Source organism: Accipiter gentilis, chromosome 23 (assembly GCF_929443795.1).
Source record: "Accipiter gentilis chromosome 23, bAccGen1.1, whole genome shotgun sequence".
Lineage (NCBI taxonomy): Eukaryota > Metazoa > Chordata > Aves > Accipitriformes > Accipitridae > Astur > Astur gentilis.
The window spans coordinates 9,468,914-9,492,648 of record NC_064902.1 but is presented as its reverse complement, the minus strand read 5'-3'; the positions used below and the strand labels follow the sequence as shown (position 1 = coordinate 9,492,648).

The 23,735-nt window shown below is 36.4% G+C and overlaps 1 protein-coding gene across 1 annotated transcript in view; it reads right to left on the bottom strand.

The window, feature by feature from the left end:
* Positions 1-23,735, bottom strand: part of CACNA2D3 (calcium voltage-gated channel auxiliary subunit alpha2delta 3) — a 479,329-nt gene that overhangs the window by 90,442 nt on the left and 365,152 nt on the right. The window contains exons 18-27 of the mRNA XM_049826767.1: positions 16,035-16,118; positions 9,898-9,969; positions 9,604-9,665; positions 7,642-7,709; positions 5,754-5,799; positions 5,503-5,600; positions 4,600-4,693; positions 2,863-2,958; positions 1,416-1,537; positions 761-841 (exon numbers count right to left, since the gene is read on the bottom strand). Coding sequence (XP_049682724.1) covers positions 761-841; positions 1,416-1,537; positions 2,863-2,958; positions 4,600-4,693; positions 5,503-5,600; positions 5,754-5,799; positions 7,642-7,709; positions 9,604-9,665; positions 9,898-9,969; positions 16,035-16,118 — 823 coding nt within the window. The remainder of the gene's footprint in view (positions 1-760; positions 842-1,415; positions 1,538-2,862; positions 2,959-4,599; positions 4,694-5,502; positions 5,601-5,753; positions 5,800-7,641; positions 7,710-9,603; positions 9,666-9,897; positions 9,970-16,034; positions 16,119-23,735) is intronic.

Below are 23,735 nucleotides of genomic sequence, written 5' to 3'. Positions count from 1 at the left end.
AGGTACCTAATTTTCCCTGAGATAAGAGAGCTCAGTTTCTGGCATAATAAACCACAAGACTTCTCTAAATAATTCCTTTGTCGAGTCAGTAACCATTGGGAACTAGAGAAAACTGTTTAGAAAAGCATCTGAACTTCAGTGAGGAACATCCGACAATTTAAAAATTAATTACTCTCATTTTTAAATCTGTATGGTTTATCTCTAATCTGTAGTTGTCAAACTTCACCTTCTAGTCGTTAGGCACCATTATACTCTTGGCTGACAGACTGTAGAGCTTTATTATTCAATTTATATGCTCTGATCAAATCACATCTCTGATAATCAAGACAAAATGACCACCTTGTATCATTTGTTATAGGACAGGATCTTCAAACCTGAAGACTAGGTGGAACCTTTACATATCAGATAGTCCTTTCTTATACTTCCTTTTCCTTAAGATAGTCTGATTTATGATTATATAGAATTGTGTCTACTAAAAATGCATCACTGACAATGGTTATTTCCACTAAATCAAACTCCATGGCTGGCAGGGAGCTTGGATAGTCAATAAAGGACCAAGTTCTTAGAGAGAGGAGGCATCAAGTGTTCTCTACAGTAAGACATTCTATTACATCTTATAGGTGCAACTGCTTCTTTTCCTCCTCCCCTCTTCTTAAAAGATGATATTCCTACATTAAATTCCTGCTACCCCAAAAGAGAAAGTGAAGAACTCAAACCGCTTTAAAAAATAAACAAAACAAATAAACTACAATAATTTTACCTGCAACAACTGGAGATTTTCTGTCATCCAGAAGTTGAATAGCAGTACTGGCTGTCACTACATTGCTTTTGTTTGCAGTTTCTGCAGGGTGTATTAAGAAAAAAAAAAAATCAAATTGAAATAACATATTGCAGAATGAAGAAATTGAGCTCTTTTCCCCTGATTTGAAATAACAGTCCATGCGGACTTAGTGCTCAGAAAATAAGACAGTCAACATCATGTTCTCTGTATGCACAGAACATAATGGCACTGCCATTTCAAAATTCCCCAGCAGCCCAACAACAAGCTTAAAACACTGAAACGAGTAATCAATTTTCGCCTTCTCTGCTAAAGTGGCAACAAATATGACAACCCGTAGGGCTTCTCATTACTGCGGACACTTGCTCTGTTGGACTTGTCTCACTTAAAGTACTAGGCTGTAAGTTCAGCTTGTGCAAATATTAAATGAAAACTGTTACACCACGTCTCGGGGTTTCACTTGGAGCCCTGTAAAAGATGCACCTGGTCAAAGGGCCAGTAAATTAGCTGCAAATTTCAATGCATATTTTAGATTAAGATTTGAGATGAGTTACAAAGCCCACTGGGTACTGACATACTTGGAATCCTTTCAGCATCATATAAGGGTCAGCATTTAGAGAATGACAAAATTATAGACCTGTACTAAATGGGATTGAATATACAAAGCTCCCGGGTATTTGCTCAGCAGCTCTTCTGTACCAGAGTGGAAAATGGTCAGCATTAAAAATGTTCTCCTTATCTTCAGCTGTCAGGAAATCTCTTGAGGAAGAACAGAGAAAGAAAATACTTGTAGTTTGTTGTATGGCACACAATAGTTTCTAGCTTTGAAAGACAAGAAAAAGCAAAATGCAATCTTTTGGGAAATAAAATGGTTTTGGACAGTTTTTCTTATACCATTTGTTCAACAAAAGGGTTAACTTTAGCCCCTAATAATTATTTGTGACACACTTTCAACTGCTTTTTTTGTGAAGGATGGAAAAAGTACTAAAAAAAAATAGTGCCTCTAAGTACCACTAAAAACATTTGTACTGATGCGTACAAATAAAAATGCTTAGTCTAAAAAGCCGCTTTCTCTCAGCACAATGCAAAACCTGTGAACTGCACAATGTGGAAAAGGCATTGGAGATTTGGTAGTTTGCTGCCACTGGCAGTTGCTCTTAAGTAATGAAAAAAAAAGTAATTTAACAGCCTACTTTCTAAATAATATGTAAGGGGTAGTAGTGGACAACTACATACTTTATTCTTCAATAATCTCAGGGAACGTTGACAGAGGAAAGTTTGTGTCAGTGAAAAGAGCAAGTACGGTCTCCACACTATTGCTCTGATTTGCTGTTTGACAGTAACAAATTGTGCTGCTGTTGATCTCACCTGTCAGGCTACTCACACCACAACAATATTTTGTGGTCTGATAAGCACCATATAATTTTATATCCAATAAACTTAGTTTATCATAAACATCAAGTGCAGATTTTCTTTTACATGCATAATGCACAGAGATTTGCCTGACACTATCAAATTGCTGCCTGAAAAAGTCATTAACGATGGGACCTTATTTTATAGCTCTCCATTTTAAGAAACCTGTACCTCCACTAGATTACATCTTCTCCAAGCAAAATAGGAAACTCCTGAATGATGAGATCTCCTGATTACTCTTCCACCCAGTCTACTTCTGTCACCTGGCTTTATTTCAACACCAAAAAATTTTCCACAACAATGATGCAAAATCCCTGAAAAAGCCTACTGATATTTGTTTTTAGATAGGATAGTAAAAAAAAAAACAAACAACATCATCTGCAGATGTAGCATATTCATAAGTCTGCTCTAAACAATAAAGATGTGAGGCTAACTCCAAGGGAGTGGGGGAAAAGGAAATGTATGGGCTACAAGTGTAAAATAGCTCATTGTTCCAAATGTTCCAGCTGAAGAAAGATTCTAAGGGATCCTATAAAATCTTTCTAACTTGTTCTATGTATTTCAGCGCGCCAGCATAAAAACCTGGAAGAAACAGTAGATGGGCTTCCTAAAAATAAACATTTTTAAATTTTTTTTCTCACATGGCTGCCAAGCATAGCTTTGTTACTTACTGATTAGTAAGCTGTTCCGGACCCACAAACAGGTTGATACGGGATAGTCCAGTACGTGTTCCAAGGAAGGCAACTTCCACTCCCTTGTCAGAGTTCCTGAAATACAACAGAACACAAGCAAAGATAATGTTTCCAGAGAGTAAACAGATAAAGCTATATAACTGGTCACAGAAAGTACAAATGTACACGTTTTTGAGAAAGATTACTTTAAGTGTAATTCCCTTATTTATTTATTTATTAAATGCCAGGGTTTAAGTTCAAGTCATGTGGGGTTTGGAAAATGTAGAAATGCTATTTAGACCAAGAGCCACTAAGAAGTCAAAGACAGTGAATTTGGCAGGATTTGTGGGGAGGAATTATATGGAAGACATAGAATAAAAAGGTGTGGCATAGCTATATACCAACTATTTAATAACCAATGGCACCCAGTGATTCAAGATGGGCAGGAATTCCAGATCTTGCTCCCAGTGCATTCAACACTTCTGCAGTACATCTATGCTTCAAGTCATAGGTGTGACTGTTGCTCAAGCATGAAAAAAAACTAAGCTAGATTTCAAACAGCTAGCTCAGAGTCAAATGTAGGTGCCACCAGGATAGGCTTTAGCCTCTAGACCCTAGGAAAAAATTGCCGCAGGTAGCTCAGGCTCAACTCTGTACCAAGCTAGCTACTTTAAAACTAGTTCTCGTATGGCTACAACAACTTCAGTCATATCACCACAAAACCAAGGACCACAGCCTTAGCCATCTTGCTATCTCATACTTCATTCTTCAGTAAATGGCCAGTCTCATTAAGCATAAGTCAGAACATGAAAGGGGATCAAAAGTCTCCCGCTAGCATCTCTCCCCAGCTGACTTCCTTGTGTTTACTGGATCTGTTATTTCATTGTGTAGGAGGATTCCAAGAAACCTTATGCCGCTATATGAATTCATCATTGTCTACAGTATACTAGCATACAACAATTTCTTACCTTTATCTTCTAAGAGGAGACAGGATAATCCTTAGTTTGATGAATCAGATTTTATCACATTGATTTTACTCATTCACTATGACTATGTGCTTTACAGCAATATATTTTTTCATTCAACTCTTAAAAAATGGTTCAAATTTAGCAAAAACTAATCAGGATAATCTCCAGAATTGCCCTTCAACCACAGTATTTCATGCAAACTGCTAATCTTAACACCTGTTTTCTCTAATATATATAACCTCTTGTCATTTAACACCTTAGTACATCATAACAAATGAATTAAGTAAAACATATAAACTCTAAAAAGGGCCAGCTAATCTCCTGATTATCTATAACAGGAAACTAGATCCCAGTTAGTTCTGGAAAACAAAAACAAACCGAAAAAGGATTAAAGAAATTATTTACCAGTGCAAGTTTTTCTAGATATAATTTGTTCTCAGACAAATTACCAATTCCATCAACAATTTTGGTAGATTTTGCATTAAATTTCTCAAGTACGCTAAACTGTTTGTTAGAAATACTTGGAACTCTAAGTTGTACTTAGTATACAATTTCATTTGTTATACTGTGAAAATTGGGTATCCTTATAGCTAATCATCATGATGTACACTGCAAAATGAACACTTAACACTGAACTCAAAATTGGTGGTATTTAGGATTAAATGGTTAATATACTATTTTTATGCATATCAGAATTTTTTAGATATTCCACCAGTTCATTAACATAACTATTAAAAATTCACCCATGACTGACACAAAACTTGCTTACTCTGATTTATTTAATGCTAGACTGGTCCAATAAGCTTCAATTGGTGCACTCACGACTGCATCAAACAGAACTTCCTGGATCAATTCTTTATCACCTATTACAATATATTAAAATCAGTAAACATATATGCATACATAGGGAAATTTTTTTAGATGACTAAAGAATAATTTTTTTACACTGTACTATATTTTATCTGTCATATGCATTCAAACTTTTTGCACTATTAAGCATTTACTATGTAATATTACATGGTATTTTACCACAGCACAGTTTTTCATATATCATTTAATTGCACTAACAACAATTTTAGATTAAAAAACAAAAAATTATTCTCCACTTCATGTAACACATTCACGTACATATTAGATAATGCTTGCATTGGCTCATGACATAAGGTTAAGACAATTGGGCCTACTAGCAGCCACAAAAGCTCTACATTTCTGCAAACAGACAAAATATGCACTTATCCATCTGAATTTTTTTATTCTGCTTTGCAGTGCAGAAATGCTAATTGCATACACATTCTCCCTAAAATACTCATATCTGGCATATTCTTCAGAGGCGTGATGCAAGGATTGATTCAGACCAATCCCATTTAACTTATAAAACCAGAGGGAGCGATAATATTGCATAGTGTAGCTACAGCATCTGAATAGAAATGTGAATTTTTGGTTCAGGTATATTGTTTACTGTAAAAGTCAGAAATTTGTTATCATCAATAACTTTACTGATACCCTGGAAAAATCTCAAACCCAAATGAAATTCTAAAGTGACATCAGTCATGCAATCCAACCTTAATTTTCACTGGCTAAACTAAATAGCCTTACGTTTTGTGGAAGGTTCAGTACAACAGTTTTTAGCTAGGATAAAGCCTACTACATGCATATTTAACAAAATACTTGCATTGGAGCAATGGCTCTTTTCCTGTGAGGTAGCGTTTAATTGCTTCTAATTGAGTCATTTGACGGTGTTCAGGATGTAAGTCAGTGTTGCAATAGGACCTGTGAACATGTTGTCAAAACATTAAAATGTTAATATGTATAAGCATGATCTTTCTTTGTCTTTGAATGTAAAGAGTTGGGCTCAGCAAGCACAAACAATATGAAACCAAGAAGGGTAACAGACATCAATTTCATGCTTTGTTTAAGGCTTACCATTCATCTGCTAAAGATACATCAGGGTGTTCTAAATCATGTAAACCTGCAACAGGAATAATAATGGGTTATTTAGGGAGCAGTCTGAGTAACAGATGGTTATTTACATACACTCCATAACATAAACCCTTCCTTCTTGGAAAGTGCATTATTACCACAGTATAATAAATCACAATAAACTATGTTCAAATACACTTCAGGGTCTAACAAACTGGCAAAAGCCAACTAAATCAGTTCTAAAACTGAAAAGGTAGGAAAAGCTTTTTTTGTGCTGATATGTTTAACTCATACAAATTACTCACATAATATATTTGACGTTTAGAAGAAAACTTGAGCAAAGAGAAATACACAATGGTAAAAGACACCTATTTGTACTCCCTTGTTCAGTTTGGCTAGTAAAGTTCTTTATGTTAAAAGACATTCTTCTCATTTCATGAGAGTTGTTCTTTTTCTCTTGAAAAAAAAAAAAAAAAATTTAAAAGAACAATTCCCTCAAAACCTAAGCACATAGCCCATGAACATACACAGCAATTTACGGGACTGTTCAGAATAGGCTTATTGTACTAACAAGTCACGCAAATGCTTGTAAATAAGAACTACATAATTAGTTATATAGCACAATAAAAATGTACTTTGGCAATTTTAAAAACTCTTAAAACACTTATCAATAGACAATAAGCAAACAGGGTTCAGAAGGCATGGTCTGGGTTTAAACCCCCAGGTACATAATAAACAATGACAGGGCTACAGTGATTCAGGAAAGCAGGGAAGACAAAACTGGAACTATAATTATGGTTCTTGGGGAGGACAGTGAGGTGTCAGTGACAGAGAATCAGTGAAGGTAACAGCAGGAGAAAAGGAACAGTTAGTTATGGCTATGTTAACATTTCTGGTGGTGCATTCGGGACGAAATATCAGACAGAGTGGCTGAGACCTATGGCTGGATTAAAGAAAATAGGTGAGAAGTATGTTGGGAACAGTTTGGAGAGTAAGCAGCTCCAAGTCTCCCGCTGTGCTCTCTTTCTATCTGGACATGCATGTGCTGTGCAAATGACTCAAACTTTAAAGCATTTCTTTTTAGATCTCTCCTGGGTACAGGATCATATTCGTGTCCCAACATACAGCTGAGGAATGAAGACCTGAAGAAATTAACTATCTTGCTTACCATCAGTGACAAAACAAGAACCAGAATTGGAAATGGAGACTTAAGCGTAAAATCGGAAAGCATTCCTGTATTGAAACATGTTTTGCTCAGCAACTGCTAAAACTTCTCAAACCTCTCTTCACTCTTCTGAAATGCCTCTGCTCCTCCTTCATCTTCAGGAACCTTTGTTTTTGATCTGGTGATGTTTTTTGCCAAACAGCTTTATCACCACTCACAGCCGACTCCTCCACTCATTTTAATTGTGGGCTTATCAAAAAGTAAAACCATAAAGAAAGAACAGTTCCTCCCCTGGTTACTTCTACCGTTGTTACAAAAATGCAAAATGTAAATCCCTGTAGACAAGGCCCAAAGCAGTTATAGATCTGAAAGATTTTGTAATGTATAGTCTGTGAGCAAAAAAGCCATAGCCATTACAGTGCTCTTAGCGGTTATGTCATTCAGAAAACACCACGAATAATTAACATTGGATGCTGAGCGATTCTCTGGAACATTGAGAGAGGAGGATGGAAGATGATCCCCATCTAAAGAAGATTCACAAACAGTCTGACTATGCTTAATATAAATGAGGGGAAAAAATCCCATGAAGTAAAAGATATTCAAAGAAAAAAAAAAAAAAGTCACCTAATTCCCTTATGGAATCTGCAGACAAACATGCAAGCTTTAGGTCTACCAAATCAACAGTAAAACTACTGTGTAAGCAACATGAGAAGGTAGGTATCTTACCTTCTTCTACAGTTACATTCCCTCTGAAGAAATATTTTCCATGTCCTCTAGAGAGAGCCACACCTAAACTGTGCAAAGAAATAAAGCAGACCTTGAAATCTGTGAGACAAACAATAACAGACATTCAGAGCTATTTTAATTTCTAACATTTCCAGCTAGTGTACTATGATTAAGTTTAAAACTGTTTGTTTCCAAACCCTTGCTGATCATATTTATTGTTCAACTAGCTGTTTCAATGCTGGTTTAGTTCTAATGTGTCTGCAACAATCAGCTGTATTTATGTGTGCTTAGAGGTGCAGTAAACCATTATTCTCTGGCAAACTAATAAACGAGCCTCTCTAAGCTCACTGCTGCTCACCCAGCATGAGATTTCTGCAGCTCAGCCTTGAACATGCCCATGGCCTTACAATGAAGGAGACAATTTTTTGTAAATCAGACTAAGCTGTTGAGAAACTGAAGTGTGGGAATCAATGGAGCTACTGAGAGGAAAAGAATTTCGTATGTGACAACAGCATCATGACTCTTCTTGGACTAATTTTTCTGTGATTCATGTTTTTTGCTAGTTTAACTTTTTTTGCACTGACTTCAGCTTCAAAAACTCTCAACAGTTATGTACCCGGTTTGGGGTTGGTTTTTAGTCTACCATTTAAACAATCCAAGTTTAATGAACTGGCTGGGGCATGCCATGTCTCTTCCCATTGAACACACACACAAAAAACCTTCTGGCATTCATTCATTCAAGGGGATTATATCAGGCTAGGAACCTGCCAGTAATCAGTAAGACTGAAAACGCATGGGCTGATACTTTAAGTACACATAGAGGCACCAACTCCAAGAGCACACATGCTGCAATCAACAGCTCAATCTGGAAATGGGCTGAACAGTAAACATCTTTGACACTACAGTGTATATTTTAATAAATGTTGTCCCTGCTGTCTTCCTGAATCTACACTCCTACCCATCAAAACTAGATACAGACCATGCTGAAAAAGGCAGGACAGTTTTCCTACTATATTTCTGTCCTAAGGATCAGAACTCATACTGCATGCATACATGTGGCCCCATATCCATTTACTAAATAGGGTAAGAATGACAGTGCCACAGAAAAAAAAAAACCAACAAACCACCAAACCAAAAAACAAATCCCCCCCAAAATAAAAGCAATCGAAAACAAAAAAAAACACTGAGTTTTACCACCCATGTGTGAATTTTAACAAGAATAAACACATGCATTAGAGATCAGAGGAATGTGCCTGTATTTTCACTATGTGGAAATGTAGCTCAAGTTCTGTGAAATGGTTCCATTGAAGAAAATTTCAGTTGAGTATTGCAACTATCAGCGTCCTGCTTTAAGCATAAGGTACAGTTAATATTCTTTTATTAATGGATTATCTCTAATTAAAATATCAGCATTTTTTAAGTGACTTCCTGTCTTTCTTTTCCTTTCTTTTTTTTTCTCTCCTAAGATGCGTGCCAAAATAACATGGCTGACTTACTCAGTTTTAGTTATACAAATATACTGAAGGTAGTTCAGAGAAACAAAATATCCAAACCTCAAATTGGAAGTGAAATACTATCTTATTTTACATTACATTTTTGTTGTGGAAAAAAATCAAAATGGTGCTCAATATGTAGTTACTTAAATGGATTATAGTATTTATAGCTCTCCAAGTACTCGCGAAAGCCTTTTGTTCAACGTGAACCTCAACTGAATATTTTTTTAATGAAACATAAGCCATGACAAACACTGTGAGTTTGCCTGTGTGAGCTTGCACAAAATTTCCATCCCTGGAAGAGCTGAACGGAATGCTGGTAGGCTCCTTTTTCTTGCTATTTTCAGCATTGTCCAGGGATATTTCATTGTCAACTTTTGCTGATGAGCTTTTAATGAGTTCACAAGCTCTGTATAAATGCAAATCCAATGAGTCTGATGAAATGTCCATTTATTATGGTCGGCTCTACCTGAATGGAGTACCCTTGATGTCTGTATAATAGTAGTCATTTGTCATCACCAATACCCGCTTCTAGATTCAGAACAAGAAAGTCAGAAGGGGAGGGAGGAAGAAGTTAGTTTGCTATAAGAAATGTATAAAAGATCAAGTGGTTAGTCACTGCTAAAATTACAACCAATGTTTACATCTAGTGAGTGAAAAAAAATATACTGCAGTGAATCATATTTATGGCAATCTTAAAAATCGTTAAACAAATGAACTGCTTGCTTTATACTTAGCTGGAATAATATTTTATACATTGTACCCCTTTGTCCACTGTCTTCTTCACTTCCATGGAGAATTTCCCTGTTTTCCGATTCACCATTGCATTTCGGAGCTGAAATGAAGGAAATTGTGTGTCAATGCCTTTTTTTCCATTTTCTGTAATTCTTTCAACTCTGAGCTCTCTGGTACACTCATTTGGCCTAAGCAGTACTTAATTTTCTTCATTTCTTCATATTCAGTTGTTCTGTTCTACTACACACTGAACAACCCCCTTGCAGTTACTGCATAGGAAGGTAAGGACTAGGTTCCCAGCTGGATTTAGCTGCAGTTAGACCAGGGCTCAGTGTTTAAATACATAAACAATTATACGTATAAAAACAAGGCAAAAAAGAGAAAACCCCACCTACCCTACACTATTCATTCTGCTTCTGCTTGATACTCTACATCGGGCTGCATCCTAAACTAGCTTCAGAAACTGCATCCTCACTGCATCAGAAATCAGAAGTAGCAAAAGAATGACAGCCCATTTGATCAGTAACCTGTTTCAGTGGGAACACACTGCTGCAGTACTCTGTGATTCCCTCTGGTTTTCCATTGGTGTCCAGGCACTGCTTGCAAGATAATCAATTTTATCTCTGTAATGGAAGCCCTAGGTTAGTCACAGCTTTAAGAATTGGCCTGGACCTCTCCCTCTCAAAGTCATCCAAAAGACTTTTTAAACCCCATTCAAAAACAGGTTGCATTACTATATAAACCGAAAACTCAAAACATCTAGGGAAAACAGAAAATAAGCGAAAAGGGGTTTATACACAATGATTTACCTGCTGCTTTGCAAGTTAGATCTGTTACTTTTTAGATTACCACGAACACTGTTTTTCAGTACTTTTGTTCTAGCCTCTACATGAGCTGCAGGCTCTCGAATCTGTGCTGCAAATTCCCTTACCCATCACCTTTAAAAAGTCTTCCCTTAGCCCACCTGTTTGCTCCCTAGGAAAGAAGAGCCTTCCTCCTAGAGGACACCAGCTGCCACAGCCTCCCTCTTAGGTGAACATGCCGTGACGATGAAAAGAAGAGTAAAAAATCCCCCAACAACTGTCCCCCACATCTATAGGCCAAAATGACCCGCAGCGTCCCTACCAATGAGTACACGCTACCCTGACACGACTGGTCCAAGAGCAAGGTCTCTGGGCTGAAACTGAAGAACGGCAAGGCATGGGTTTTGAGAAATCCTCAGCCTTAGTGTTTTGAATTTGCCGATTTATCGGTTCAGGACTTTAGGGAAGAAATGAGAAAGTTACAGTTTAGCAGTTATACCATCCATATATACGGAAGTATTTTATTTGAACGTGCTTAGATTTATGAATGGAGGAAGCGACTTCTTTTGCTTATATGTTTAATTAATGGCAGAGATGCAGAAATTTTAAGGTGGTTGTTTCAGGATAGCTTCAGTTACAATGTGAAACTGCTGTACTTGTGGGATTTCTTGTGGTAAGAAGCACCTATAAATCTTTCGCAGCTGTGATTTTCATTGTAATAGGCAAATTCCACTATCACTAATCGATTCACGCTCCCTTTTCAAGGATACTCAAAATGCAGAATAATATTGACAAAATGAGTATTTTTATGTCTCTTCTATTGCTTATCTATCTAAACACAATTGTGGACATCATGTTCTTGCTGAATAAATATCTCCTGTTCTCCAGTACCTCATGCCAGAATGGGCAATTCAGACGGATTTTAATGAAAAATTGTGAAGACGGTCCTGTCGATGCACTCTGCCGGCTTTCTGAGTTAGTATGGAGTGAAAAGAGAATGAGCCAACTTGCCAGTGAAACATCTAGTTTTACTCTTATGAACAAGTTGATCATGGCTGACCTATCAAAAACTGCAAACTTTGCAGCTCTTTAAATTTAATTCTAGGGCATCTAGATTTGAATTAACAGCCTTACTCTTCTGTCAGTGAGTGTAAAAGAATAATTTTTAGCTAGAGGCATGTATAAAATAAAGCATATATTTTACTGTAGATTTTTTTTAACAATACATAATAGGCAATTCTGGAAATAGTTTCCCATTTTAAGTTTTGTGGTTTTGGACTTGGAGAGCTGGTCTTAATTAACCATCTACTTTCTAACATTTACAGAACAGTCCCATTTATCTTTAACATGGTTTTCATTTTTCTCCTATTGGTGCCTGCAGTTGTCTGAGACCCATTCCTCTCACAAGCCTCAGGCTAGATTTACTAAAAGGGCCTCCAAACTCTCAGTAGTGTTTAAGATCAAGTCTGCATGTGGGATTTAGAGTTTTACTTTTCTGCTTCTTTTTTTTTTTTTTTTTGCTTGCTGTGATTACATTTCTTGGCTTTGTAATCTGGTTTCTCGGCTCTTCTGCAGTTTCATCTCCCTCCTCAAATGCATAAAATAAGTACTGCCTCACTTGGCTTCAAGCCCCCAAACATTCATTCATGGTCTTTTTTATTTGGAAAAAATATTTCATTCAGCTAGAAATTATAATAAAAGAATTTTAAGAAGTGAGTTAATGAGAAAAAGGTTTCTGTCCAAATTGAAACTTCTTGTCTTTGGTACCGCATATTCCCAAACTTTGCTGGAAGACACTGTTAGTTTAATAAGCTGGTGCTAAGATTTCTATTTCTAATAAAATGCAGTAACGGCAAGATAGCAGGTACAGTTAACCTGGAAAATTAACTTATTAATATATATTTACACCAACTCTATTTCATGGTGAAAAAATTCTAACCTTAGTTCTGCCACCTTTTCCTTATTGGATGACTAGAGAAAACCTATTTCTTCCCCTCTTCAGGGGAATATGCATTATTACCCCTTCAACTAAGTATCTTCCAATCAATTGCTAACAACCCAGCTTCACTGCTATAGTATGAGATCATTCTATATTCTTGGAAAACTATGTAACCATTAAATTAATGTGGTAAAAAGTACAAAAATGTCTTAATCAGCTTCCACATAAGTGTTTCATGGGAGAAAAATATACCAGTAGTAGTCTATGTTATTAAAAGCAGCTATATGAATACTTTAATTCTTTCCCTCTAGAGTTGAATAAACAATGCTTTACTACTCAAGCTTGGAAAAAATCAAGAACATCAAATCCAAGGCCTTGGGTGAAGCAGAGCCACATGTAGCTCTCAAGTCAATAAGATACTCCACAAAGTTTTAAGTCTCCTACACAATATTTACCATTTTCACTCAAAATTAACAATACTAAGGAACTTCCTACTGCAAAAGTTCAACAAAAATAACACACACTTTTTGGACATTCATTTGGATCCTCACATCAGAAAAGCTACATAAAGAGATGGACTTCATTACAATAACCTACAGAACTTCCTTCAAATTCTGTTCTCATTTTAGCTCTAATGCTAATAATGACTCTGCCTGTAGCTCCAATATTACATTATTTCATATCTCCTTTTCTTTTATTCTTCTACTAGTATTTCTGACTATCAGCCCCTCTGGATGTCTTAGTAACATGGTATAAGTGACGTATTATTTCACACAAACGCAAAAAAACTTGCAATAAGGCTTACATTTAAAAACAGCTATAAAAATATTATTTGTTTGACATTGCATTTTTTCCTATTTAGATATTTGCATGAAGGTCTGCACTTGTGCATGGCATTGCTGAAGTATTGGGACAACATTCGGGATGTTAATACATTTTTCTAAAATATTTAACATGCTGTTTTTTCAGATAACACTTGTTAACTAACTGTCAAACAGTAGATGTGTAGGCTGCTTAACCAAACCTATCTATCTGATGGGGGATTATTTACCAAAGAAAAGTGCATAGTGCATGCTTATTCAGGCATGCACTAGTGAATTATTAGCATTGCTAGATGGGGATCATTCAAGAAGTCACTACAACACACCTGTTGTTATACATGAGTACTGAAAATTGTATTTACTGCTGCTCCAAAGCTACAATAGAATATCCAGGGTTTTTTCTATTATGTATTAAATATTTATTAATTAAAAAATTAATTTAACTTATGATTTATCTATTTTTTACTCTTACATACTGTGCAATGGAACTGGATCTTTTCTACAAATGTTATGCTCAATCTAGTCTATTTGTAATGTAGATTAACTTCTTTTCTCCTTCAAAAGATGAAACAATTGGAAAGGCTGCTTGTTTCTATGTTACAATTAAAAAATACTTTTAAACAAACTTCTTAGGTGAAAGGGAAAGAGGCAGATAAAATGCATGTTTGCATCTTTCATCAAAAAGTGAAATAAAACTTTTTGCAGTCTACAGATAAACAAAACTCGATTTTTGCTAGAAATTTTCAGAAAAAGTGACAGAGCTTAGGGGTCAAAACAAAGGAAATACTTAGAGCTGAATCTGGACCTTTTACTTTCATGTGTATTCAGATAGAATCTCAATTATAAATAAAACTTAATTTTCAGTGTCACAGAAATAGTTCAATGTTACTTTAACTGAACCACTGAATTTCTACTAAGTTATGATTACGAACGAGGGATTAAAACTGTAAAAATTAAGCAGAGAAAGTATTGGGAGAAATAAAAAGGAAAAACCCCACAAACCTAAGAGTAATAGTAAGGAAAAAAACCATGAAGGTTTAAAAGCTGTACATAACTACAGCAATAACATTTGAACGGAGAGAGGAAATTTTAAAAGGTCATTTGCAGAGGAACTGGTTGAGTAATACATGATCAAAGATAAGAGAAAAGGCAAGGTATAAAATACGAAGTCAGTGTGATTGCCAAGATTGCAGAAGGCTGCTACAGCATATGAAAATCTAATGAGGAAGCCTTAAATAGTGTATGCATAGAAAACTGCACAAAGCTATACAAGAACCATTAAACAAGGTTTGAGTGTGCACTCCAACACAAAACTTTCAATAAGGAAGTAAGATGGCCTCCTAGGAGAGGATGAGGACAATCTATCACCTGATGAAACAGACATTGCTTAAACATAAATGAACTGTTTCACTATTCACAAAGGGGGTGGAGAGAGGGGGGAACATAAGACGTATATTTTGTAAGGGAGAAAGAAAATATAGACTTATGTCAGAACAGGGATCAAGAAATTAGTACATCTGAAGACTGACAAGACTCCAGGGGCAGTTGTACGTGATCCATCCCAGATTTCGGAAGGACATGACAGACTAAATATGGGAACCTTCAGTGGATGTATTCAAAACCTCTCTGGAAAAGTAGAGGTATGAGGGACTTGAGAGAAGCTAACACAGTACTGATATTTGAGAAGGGATCGAAGAGACATCTATGAAAAACACAGACATGCAGTCGTGACTTTGGCAGTAGGGAACTTATGGGGAAAACTAAATTACAGGACAGAAAGGGGAACACCTGGAAAGTTACGATTTAATTAAGGACAGTCAGCACGGATTCACACAGAACGAATCATGCCTAACAAATCAGATTTATTGAGGAAGTAACAGAAAGACCAGGCAAAGGTTAAGCCATGGACATAAGGAAAGCTTTTGATACAGTACTGCAGAAAAGGCTAAGCCTGCACAGTAAGAAAGAGTAAGATAAAGAATGAACTACGGAGTAGACAGAGCACTGAAAAATGAATTTAATGGAAAGAGCTGTGTGCATAACAGCTGATAGATATAGAACGCATGCTTCTGTAGCTACCCATATGTCTGAAATTAGGAGTTTGGAGTGAATCTGTGCTCTGAACAGAGGTCAGAGAATCCAATTTTGTTTATTCGTCTGATGTTTTTTTGATTTTGTACGTTAAGGAAAACAGCTCTCATTACTTCCATTAAGGAAAGAGGGATCTCATGGAGAGAAGTTAAACTCATTCCTTCATTTCTGAGTTTCAGCAGTTGTCTGGGCCAGCCCTAAAGAGATATTCTATTCCCTTCTTTAGCACTATATTTGCTATCCGGCAAAAATACACAATGGGATGCAAGGAGAATGCAAGGGTGTTGAGTTTTACCAAAGATACAAAGAGCCTGTGTTTGTGGTACATGCATATGTAAGGAAGAATCAATACAAAACAGTTATAAAATTCTGAATGCAGTAAAAGGGGCTATTGTCCTTCCCTTCCTGACAGCAGTCAGGTGGCCTCTCTAATGACTACTTAAACAGTTTCCAGGTACAGTAGTGGGATGCAACAATGTCTTCTGACAGGGTTTTAAAACACATCACTTACCACATCATCTCTGTCTTCCCACTCGACCTCAGAAAGATCCACACTACTGTAGTTGGGCTTTCTTCGTTTCTTCCCCTCTTCATACTGGCATGAAAAAGGTAGAATATTTAGCACATCCTAGTTTATTTGCACAAAGATTTTGTATCAGAAGATTTTAAAAATTTCCCGGTTGCATGCTGATTGTACGCAACACACATAACAGTAGATAGAAATGTTGTCTGTGAACTAAAAACCTACATCAACACACGAGTATTTCCACGATCTCTTGCCATGATACAAAGCTTTTCTTGATGGACATGCTGCAAAGTCAAACTCAGCAGTCGTACCTTCTTCTCCCCATATGGAAAATACGAGAGACCTTGATCTTGTAGTTTATGTTAAATGTCTCAAACTAGCTCTTTCAGCTGTACAGGAAGTTATATTTCCTACAATCTTATCAACAAAATGTTTACCCATTTCTCTTTAAACAAGATAAGATGCAAGTCTTGGGCAGTACAGTGTTAACATTTGCTGATACTACATTTTACCTACAACTTCATGAGGAAAAAAGTAATATACTAATAATGATAATTTATATTTCCTTATCACTAGTCACGGTTACACTGTAAATCGCACATTTAAAATAAACATTCTAGTGACAAATTGATTTGACACCGAGGTGTTTATAGTGTAGGAAATTCCGCCCTCTGCTGAACATTCAAAATGAGAAAGCCTACTAGTGTAAGAGCAAAAACCTTGCTCGGTAGAAGAAGAAAAAAGTATTTAGGAAGGCCTGTAAATAAAGAACCTAACTGGTTAAGAAAAATTATGAGAATACATTTGAAAAAAAATAAAATTTGGGAGAGGATGAGCATAATGTGAAATCTGGTCTTTTATCTTTTATGATGCATGTAAGCGGGAGGGAAAACCACAAGTCTTTCGATGAAGTATGACAGGAGACATAGGGATACTGTGAAAAATCCCCAAATTGCTTTTGTGACTCCCCAACAATAGCATTATAGAAGGATAGAAAATGTACCTGTATGACAGTATATAAAGTTGATTCTCCTCCCTCAGGGTAGGACCAACTATACCATAAACCAAACCTGTCAGTGCTTGAGACAGCCAATTCATCACTGGGGCCAGTGGTGCAGGAACTTTCAATCACATTCTGCAGATTACAGAGAGACTCGAGAGGCCAAAGAAAAAACTTGCTCTCTGAGGATTAAGAAGGTTATTCCTATCCTGACTTTTTCCTCTCTAAATTAAAAGATTCTCATGCGAATCCCACAGTTGCCTTTGTAGACCACAGTATTTAAAAATAGGCATGACAAAGTCTTCCTGAAGAACAGCAAACTTTTATAAATATTGACTACTGGATCATAATCGCAAAGAGATTTTGAGATATTGGTAGCACTGTAAAGTTTCTTCTTAGCACAGGCTTCACTGAGCCTCCTTAATTATTGCTCATAATAACTTGGATACTCCAGTTATTTCTACAGATGGTTCTTTGGGGAAACTATGTGGGATAAAATCCTGAATCAATTCTCATTCTTCTTTTGAATAACAAAAATTCGTAGCGACTCTGCTGGCGTAAGTCTTAGTCTAAGTTCTGAAAATTCATGCAGATGTAACTGAAGAGTACTTTCATGTGCTTTCCTTACCCCTCTGCTAGAAGCCACCATTCTTGTAACAACAAAGTTATCTGCTTCTGGGCTAATGCTACTCAACAGATGGGTAGAGAGATGTAAAGAATTTCTGCTTTCAGCACATGCTTGTACGCTAGACTGTGAATTCAAGCAGCTCAGTGCTACGATTAATTCTTGCTACGTGATAGCTCTGATAGCCAAAGAAGTAACTATACGCAAATGCTGAAGTACAAAATTTGCAGCCAATATAGTTAAATCTCACAAGAATAAAATATGAGGGGATAACATCCAGTCCATTAGCAGGGCTTGATTTTTGTAGCTATGCTTTTGCAAACCTTTCATTATGGCTGCAGCTATATCAATATTATCTTGAACCTTTATAAGGAGTTACTATGTCTACTCTGTGGCTGCACCAATTAACCAAGCCAATCTTTGATCTGATTTAGTCATTTCACTATTGAAATGGTTACAGTCAAGCTCTGAAATACTGAGAGCTGAAAACTGTCACATAGAAGTTAGCTGGGATCATCTGAGTAGAGCAAACAGCTCCTGTACTGGTTCCAATGTTTAATTACATCCTTACTCACAGATGTTGAAGAGCTTCTGGGCTATACTGCATTCTCAGACACATGTGCAAATCCTTACTTATGACAGTAAGAGTTGATCTTCTGTGTCTGACAGCAGAAGTAGGCTTCAAACACAAGGCAAATCATTTGCATCATATTGATTATGGGTTTTGTATGAATTTTATATAGATTTATATAGATTCCACACCTTGCACTCAAAGAGCAAGTGAAGAGGTGGATAAAACATTCAAAGTTCTGCAGCAAAGCCAGAATTTGGAAACATTTATGTCTTAAAAATTAAGATAAGCAGAAACAAAGCTAAAATCCCAATGCTCAAGCAAGGGTTATGCTCTATAAGCACTCAAAGGAACTGAAAGTGCAGTTCTTAAACACATTTAGGACAGGAACTAATAAAGTATTGAGATGCCTAACCCTTCATTCAGCTCTTACACTTCAGGGGCTACTGTTTAATTGCCTACACAGGAATTCAATAAGTGAAGAGTAGATTTATGTTATAGTTCAGAAAAAGGATGGCAGAGAAAAGAAAAACCAACTTCCAGCAAGGACAGGATACCAACAAATAGCAATTATTTGTACATCAGGGTAACTCTGCTTACAAATCTAATCTTCATGAAAATATTACCTTATGCCAGCAGTAAATTTACATATCTTTATGCTTATGTAACCAGGGCTTAAAACATAAATGCAAGTAGCTCATATATAAATTACTTCATAACACCACTGTTCAATTGGCTATTCTTCTCTAGCTTCTTTCTAGTTTTATCGCTTAACTGATTTCTTAGTAAAAGTTATTCATGGACACAGAAGCCATTCACCAGCTTTTAAAAAATGGCATTCATCTATATCTTTTTCTCTGGTAGCAAATCTAACTTTTTATCTCTGAGACTCCTGGGTGAAGTGTAAAGTACTGATTGAAAGCTGAAGCCAAACCCATCTGCAAGATTACTATAAAACATTGAAACAAATTATTAAGGGACCCACTGGGAAGGATAGAAACTAGGAACTCTACCAAATTACTCTGATGTAAGAGCATGAGAAACAGAGCTAGACTTAAACTGTGTGCTGTTAATCTACTCTGGCCAGTATAAATTGTGTGGTGATATAATATAGTAGTTAAATCCGGGGGGGGGGGGGGGGGGGGGGAGGATACTAAAAATTTTTAAATATCAGGACTGTAATACAAGAATCTTTTAGGCTGGTCAAAATTACATGATAGCTCCAACGTATTTTTGTTTGTGGAAAGAACTCAGGAAATGATTTTGTTTGGTAATCAGAATGAGCTTTATCTTACTCAGTATCTTTTATTTGAGACTTGGCCAAACTCTTATAGCAGTAGATGATTCAAACAACATGTCACGTGTACTGTTTAAAGACTGAAACACTTTTTTTCACCACACCATATACAACCGTTTACATGTGCTATTATTAAACTCTTTGCTTTGATATTTTATTTATTTAACTTTTTTTTTTAACACGAACAGTCCCAAACCATCTGCATTGGATATGACCTGCACGTGTTTATAAAGTTGGAGTGTAGCAATCTGATCACGGAGGGAGCAAGCTACATCTTAGGAGCTGCAAGCCTTGGGTCTCAGGTGATTGGAATTTCTCAGACGTGCTCCATCTGGATAATGGGGAGGTAGGAGAGAGTACGTTGCTGTGATAGCAGCCTTGGAAGCACCAACAGATTTTAGCAAACTTGCTTAGCCACACTTGTGGAATCATCTGTGAGAAAATATTATACCAAGAAAGTATCTACCAACCAACAACCAAAAGCTAGAGAGGTAAAATAATTTCAAGGTAAAGCTCTTCCTTGCCAAACTACTATCCTATGTACAAAAGTAAGGAATCAGGACTAGAAAAACTCCCCCAATTTTAAAACGTAGCATCAATCAAGTTTCATCTTTTTGGATTAGTACTTCAAAATTAGGATAATATATTAATCTAAACATGATTTGAGAATGATCCCAATTTTTGTGTTTAGAGGAGACATACTTGAACATATGCAAATATGTTTAGCTGAGCTTGAATTCTACATAATTAAAGACACATTACAATCGCATGCATAACCGAAGAATAAAGGTAGTCTTGTCTACAAAGTTTGATAGGAAAGGTTGAATGAACAAACGTCAGAGGAAAAGCATCATTAACCAAAACTACACACTTTTCCCTATAGTTTTAAATAAACAGACACAGACTGAATACGCTGCGTGATTGCAATTCCCTGGTCCAGCCACTTATTCAGCTACCTCCCTTCTCCAAGATTCTGGACACCGATGTTACCACTTCTTGTCTAGTGTAGCTCTAACTGGCATAATGCAAAGACTGCAGCTGTTTGAATGGAAACTGCGTTGAACCAGACTTCACATGGTCAATGGCTGGTACCGCGACCTCCACCAGCTATCCAACCTGGCATAAATTGCTACTGAGTCACACCATCGCTTATTGAGGTAACTGTGCAAGGCAAAAGCTTGGTTTATACCAACTTTAGGAGCAGAATCATCTGTTTCTGTCACCAGTCCTTCAAATGTGTCTTCTTTGCTCTTTGCATAGAATAAGGCAGGAGTATATTGCTGCTTCCTTTCCTGGCTGCAAAGAGGGGTATGTCCCCGAGTGAGGCATCTCTCCAAAAAGCCGTGCCACTCTGCTATGTAAACGTGCACAAAAAGCAAGGGGAAACTTCCTTCCTACTTTTCAGCAAGGAATGGAATAATTCCAAATTGCAAATTCCTTTAAATATGGATTAAGTCCTTCAACGTTAGTCCATTAATAAAGTAATACCTGTATCACAAAATGCTTAGAGGTTAAATACTACGGGACAAAGACAAGATAATGGAAAATACAGTGGAAGGTCGTGAGAAGACAGGGGAAGAGATCACTTCAATAGACTGATTCATACTCCAACATAAAAAAAAAAAAAAGTATTGAAACATTCCCTTCATTGCTTCACCTGTTTATATAACATCACCCATAGTGACTGAGCTTTCATTCACCACGTGCTACATAGCTCCAAAACATTCTCCCTGGGGATACATGTGAAGCGGCATCCTATCTCAAAAGAAATCGTTACTGCTTGGCTTTTAAGCTCTTTATTTCATTTGGATTTTTTTTTCCTCAGCACATGATCCTGATTTGTCTTTTGTGGTACTTTTATTTCATGTTTTCATCTAGTTTGTGGCCTTAAAACATCTTTTATTGATCTGCATTTAATCTTGAATTTGTAGAACACTCATAGGTGTCCAGTCAAAATCAAAGTCGCTTTCTATGCAAAGCTCCTTATTTTAATATTAAAAAAGGTAAGATCTTGATTTTCGTAGGAAAATAGGAAGAGCAACTTCCCTTTCCAAAGAGAAACTTTCATGGCAAGCCTATTATTTAAGATGTTAATCCAGAAGTTCCTAGGTTATGGTTGGCAGTAAAAAACATTTATTTTGGACTGATTTTTCATGCCAGATGGCAGTGAAAACCTGCCACACTATAAAATTTGCGGAAATACTGCAGAGAAAAGCTGACAACAGGAGCCATGTCATTTGCTAGGGAAAAGAGAATAATGCACTTCTAAGTTTCCAGGCAGAGAAAAAGTAAGAAGAATTAGACGTACCATGTACACAGAAGAACCCTCTAGCAAAGTAAGAGAAGAAAACACTTCTCACGCCACGTGTATTTAAATTGCTTTGTCTACGTATGCTCACAAAGTGTTTGCATTACAAATGGTGCAGTAATGTTTAAATTGATGAAGCAAAATGTGGAACTATACAGGGTGAGCTAAAAGCAAATACAAAAAACAGCTTTAAGTCACACACCTACAGACTGGACAAAGAGTGCATCAGCTGAGCTCACATTTTCAGGTGGATTGCAGTTGATTACCACTGCAACGTGTATGTGACTTACTCCACTGAAAAAACCCAACTCCTCTATTTAGGATTTTATTTGCATTCTCAGGACCTTATCATTTGAGATTATGTAAAACTGGCAGCTGCTTATAATTATTTGGGGTTTGAGTAGAAATAATTAAAAACATCTGCCTTTATCTTAATACTACCAGACTTAAACCCATGAGCTCGGTTATACCTAACTTCAAAGCTGAAAGCAAAGAATAAAAGAAAGCTTCACATATTGCTAACAAATTTTCAGTGATTCATTTATATGTACAACCAGTTATTCAACAGCCTTCAAACCTTTAATTATCTTTTAAATATATGTAATTTTGCACTTCTAATTAGATAGCAATTTAATGCGCTCACAGGGATTCAGATGGGCTGTCTTTTTTGAAATGTAAACTCCAATAGGAATAATCATTGGCATTCAAGTGATTGAATTCTTCAGTTATTTAAATGAACGTGAGGCATTTACACTGTTCAAATCATTTAAATATTCTGCTGTCAGCTACAGCTGTAGAGTTTTATGGAGTTGCTGAATAAAGCAAGGGTAAGTGTAGGTTATCTTACGTTCCAGGCAGGACTCCCCAGAGAGAGATGAGATTTGCTGCTTATGAAAGGCTAACACTGCTTAAGTGGGGCATTAATGTTTCCCCCGAGACTTGGATTTCTCTGTTTTTCTATATTAGGAGAAACAAATTTTCCCAGAATTTACAGCTACAAAAGACTTAATACTGATCTAGCAATTTTTAAATACTCCAGGTCCTTTAGCTTGATACAATAAATTGTGACAGTCAACATTCTAAGTTTAAAATGGTGACTTACTCGAGCAGCTAAACCACCAATATATTTTGGTTGAGGGTATTGCAATATATACATGAGCTTTGACTTCTACGTGTAACTTTCCCTATTAAGACTGATCAAATTAAATAAAGATGTGAATAATTTTAAAGAAAGCAATGTATCAGTTGGTTTACAGTGATAAAAGGAGCATTCACATATAGCCATTCGAAAAATGACCATTACTAGCCTTCCAGGGCTTATACTGAGAACATGAATATATGCCTCACTGTTCTCAAAGAGATAGAGGATTTTGATTTAAACTGAGAAACATTACAAAATCCTTTGTCACCATGAAAGTTGTTAGATTAATTCATAAGGCATAACACATTCTTAATCTTACATTTATCAAAAAAATGGTAGAATCTGAATAATAAAAGATGCAATTTGATTCCATAACTTATGCATTTGTCTTCAAATACATAATTTTTTTGATTAAAGAACTTGAGCTCCTTGTTCACGAACTTTGAGCATTCTACCCTAAATGAACCTAATCATTACTGAAAACAAAATTCCTCTTTACTCTGAACAAAAATACAAATTCCATTGCCAACTATGAATCAAAGAAGCCACAGACTTCACAAAATCTACTAGCAATCTTGCTATTATTCATTGAACACCACACAAATATTAAGACTGAGAGGCAACAGTACAAACCTCTAACCCCAGATACGATTCACAAAGGTGTCAGTCTGTGACTATGGCCAGACACTAATCTTTCAGTGGTATTCCTTAATTTCGCTGTAATCCCACTACACTTTCCTAAGA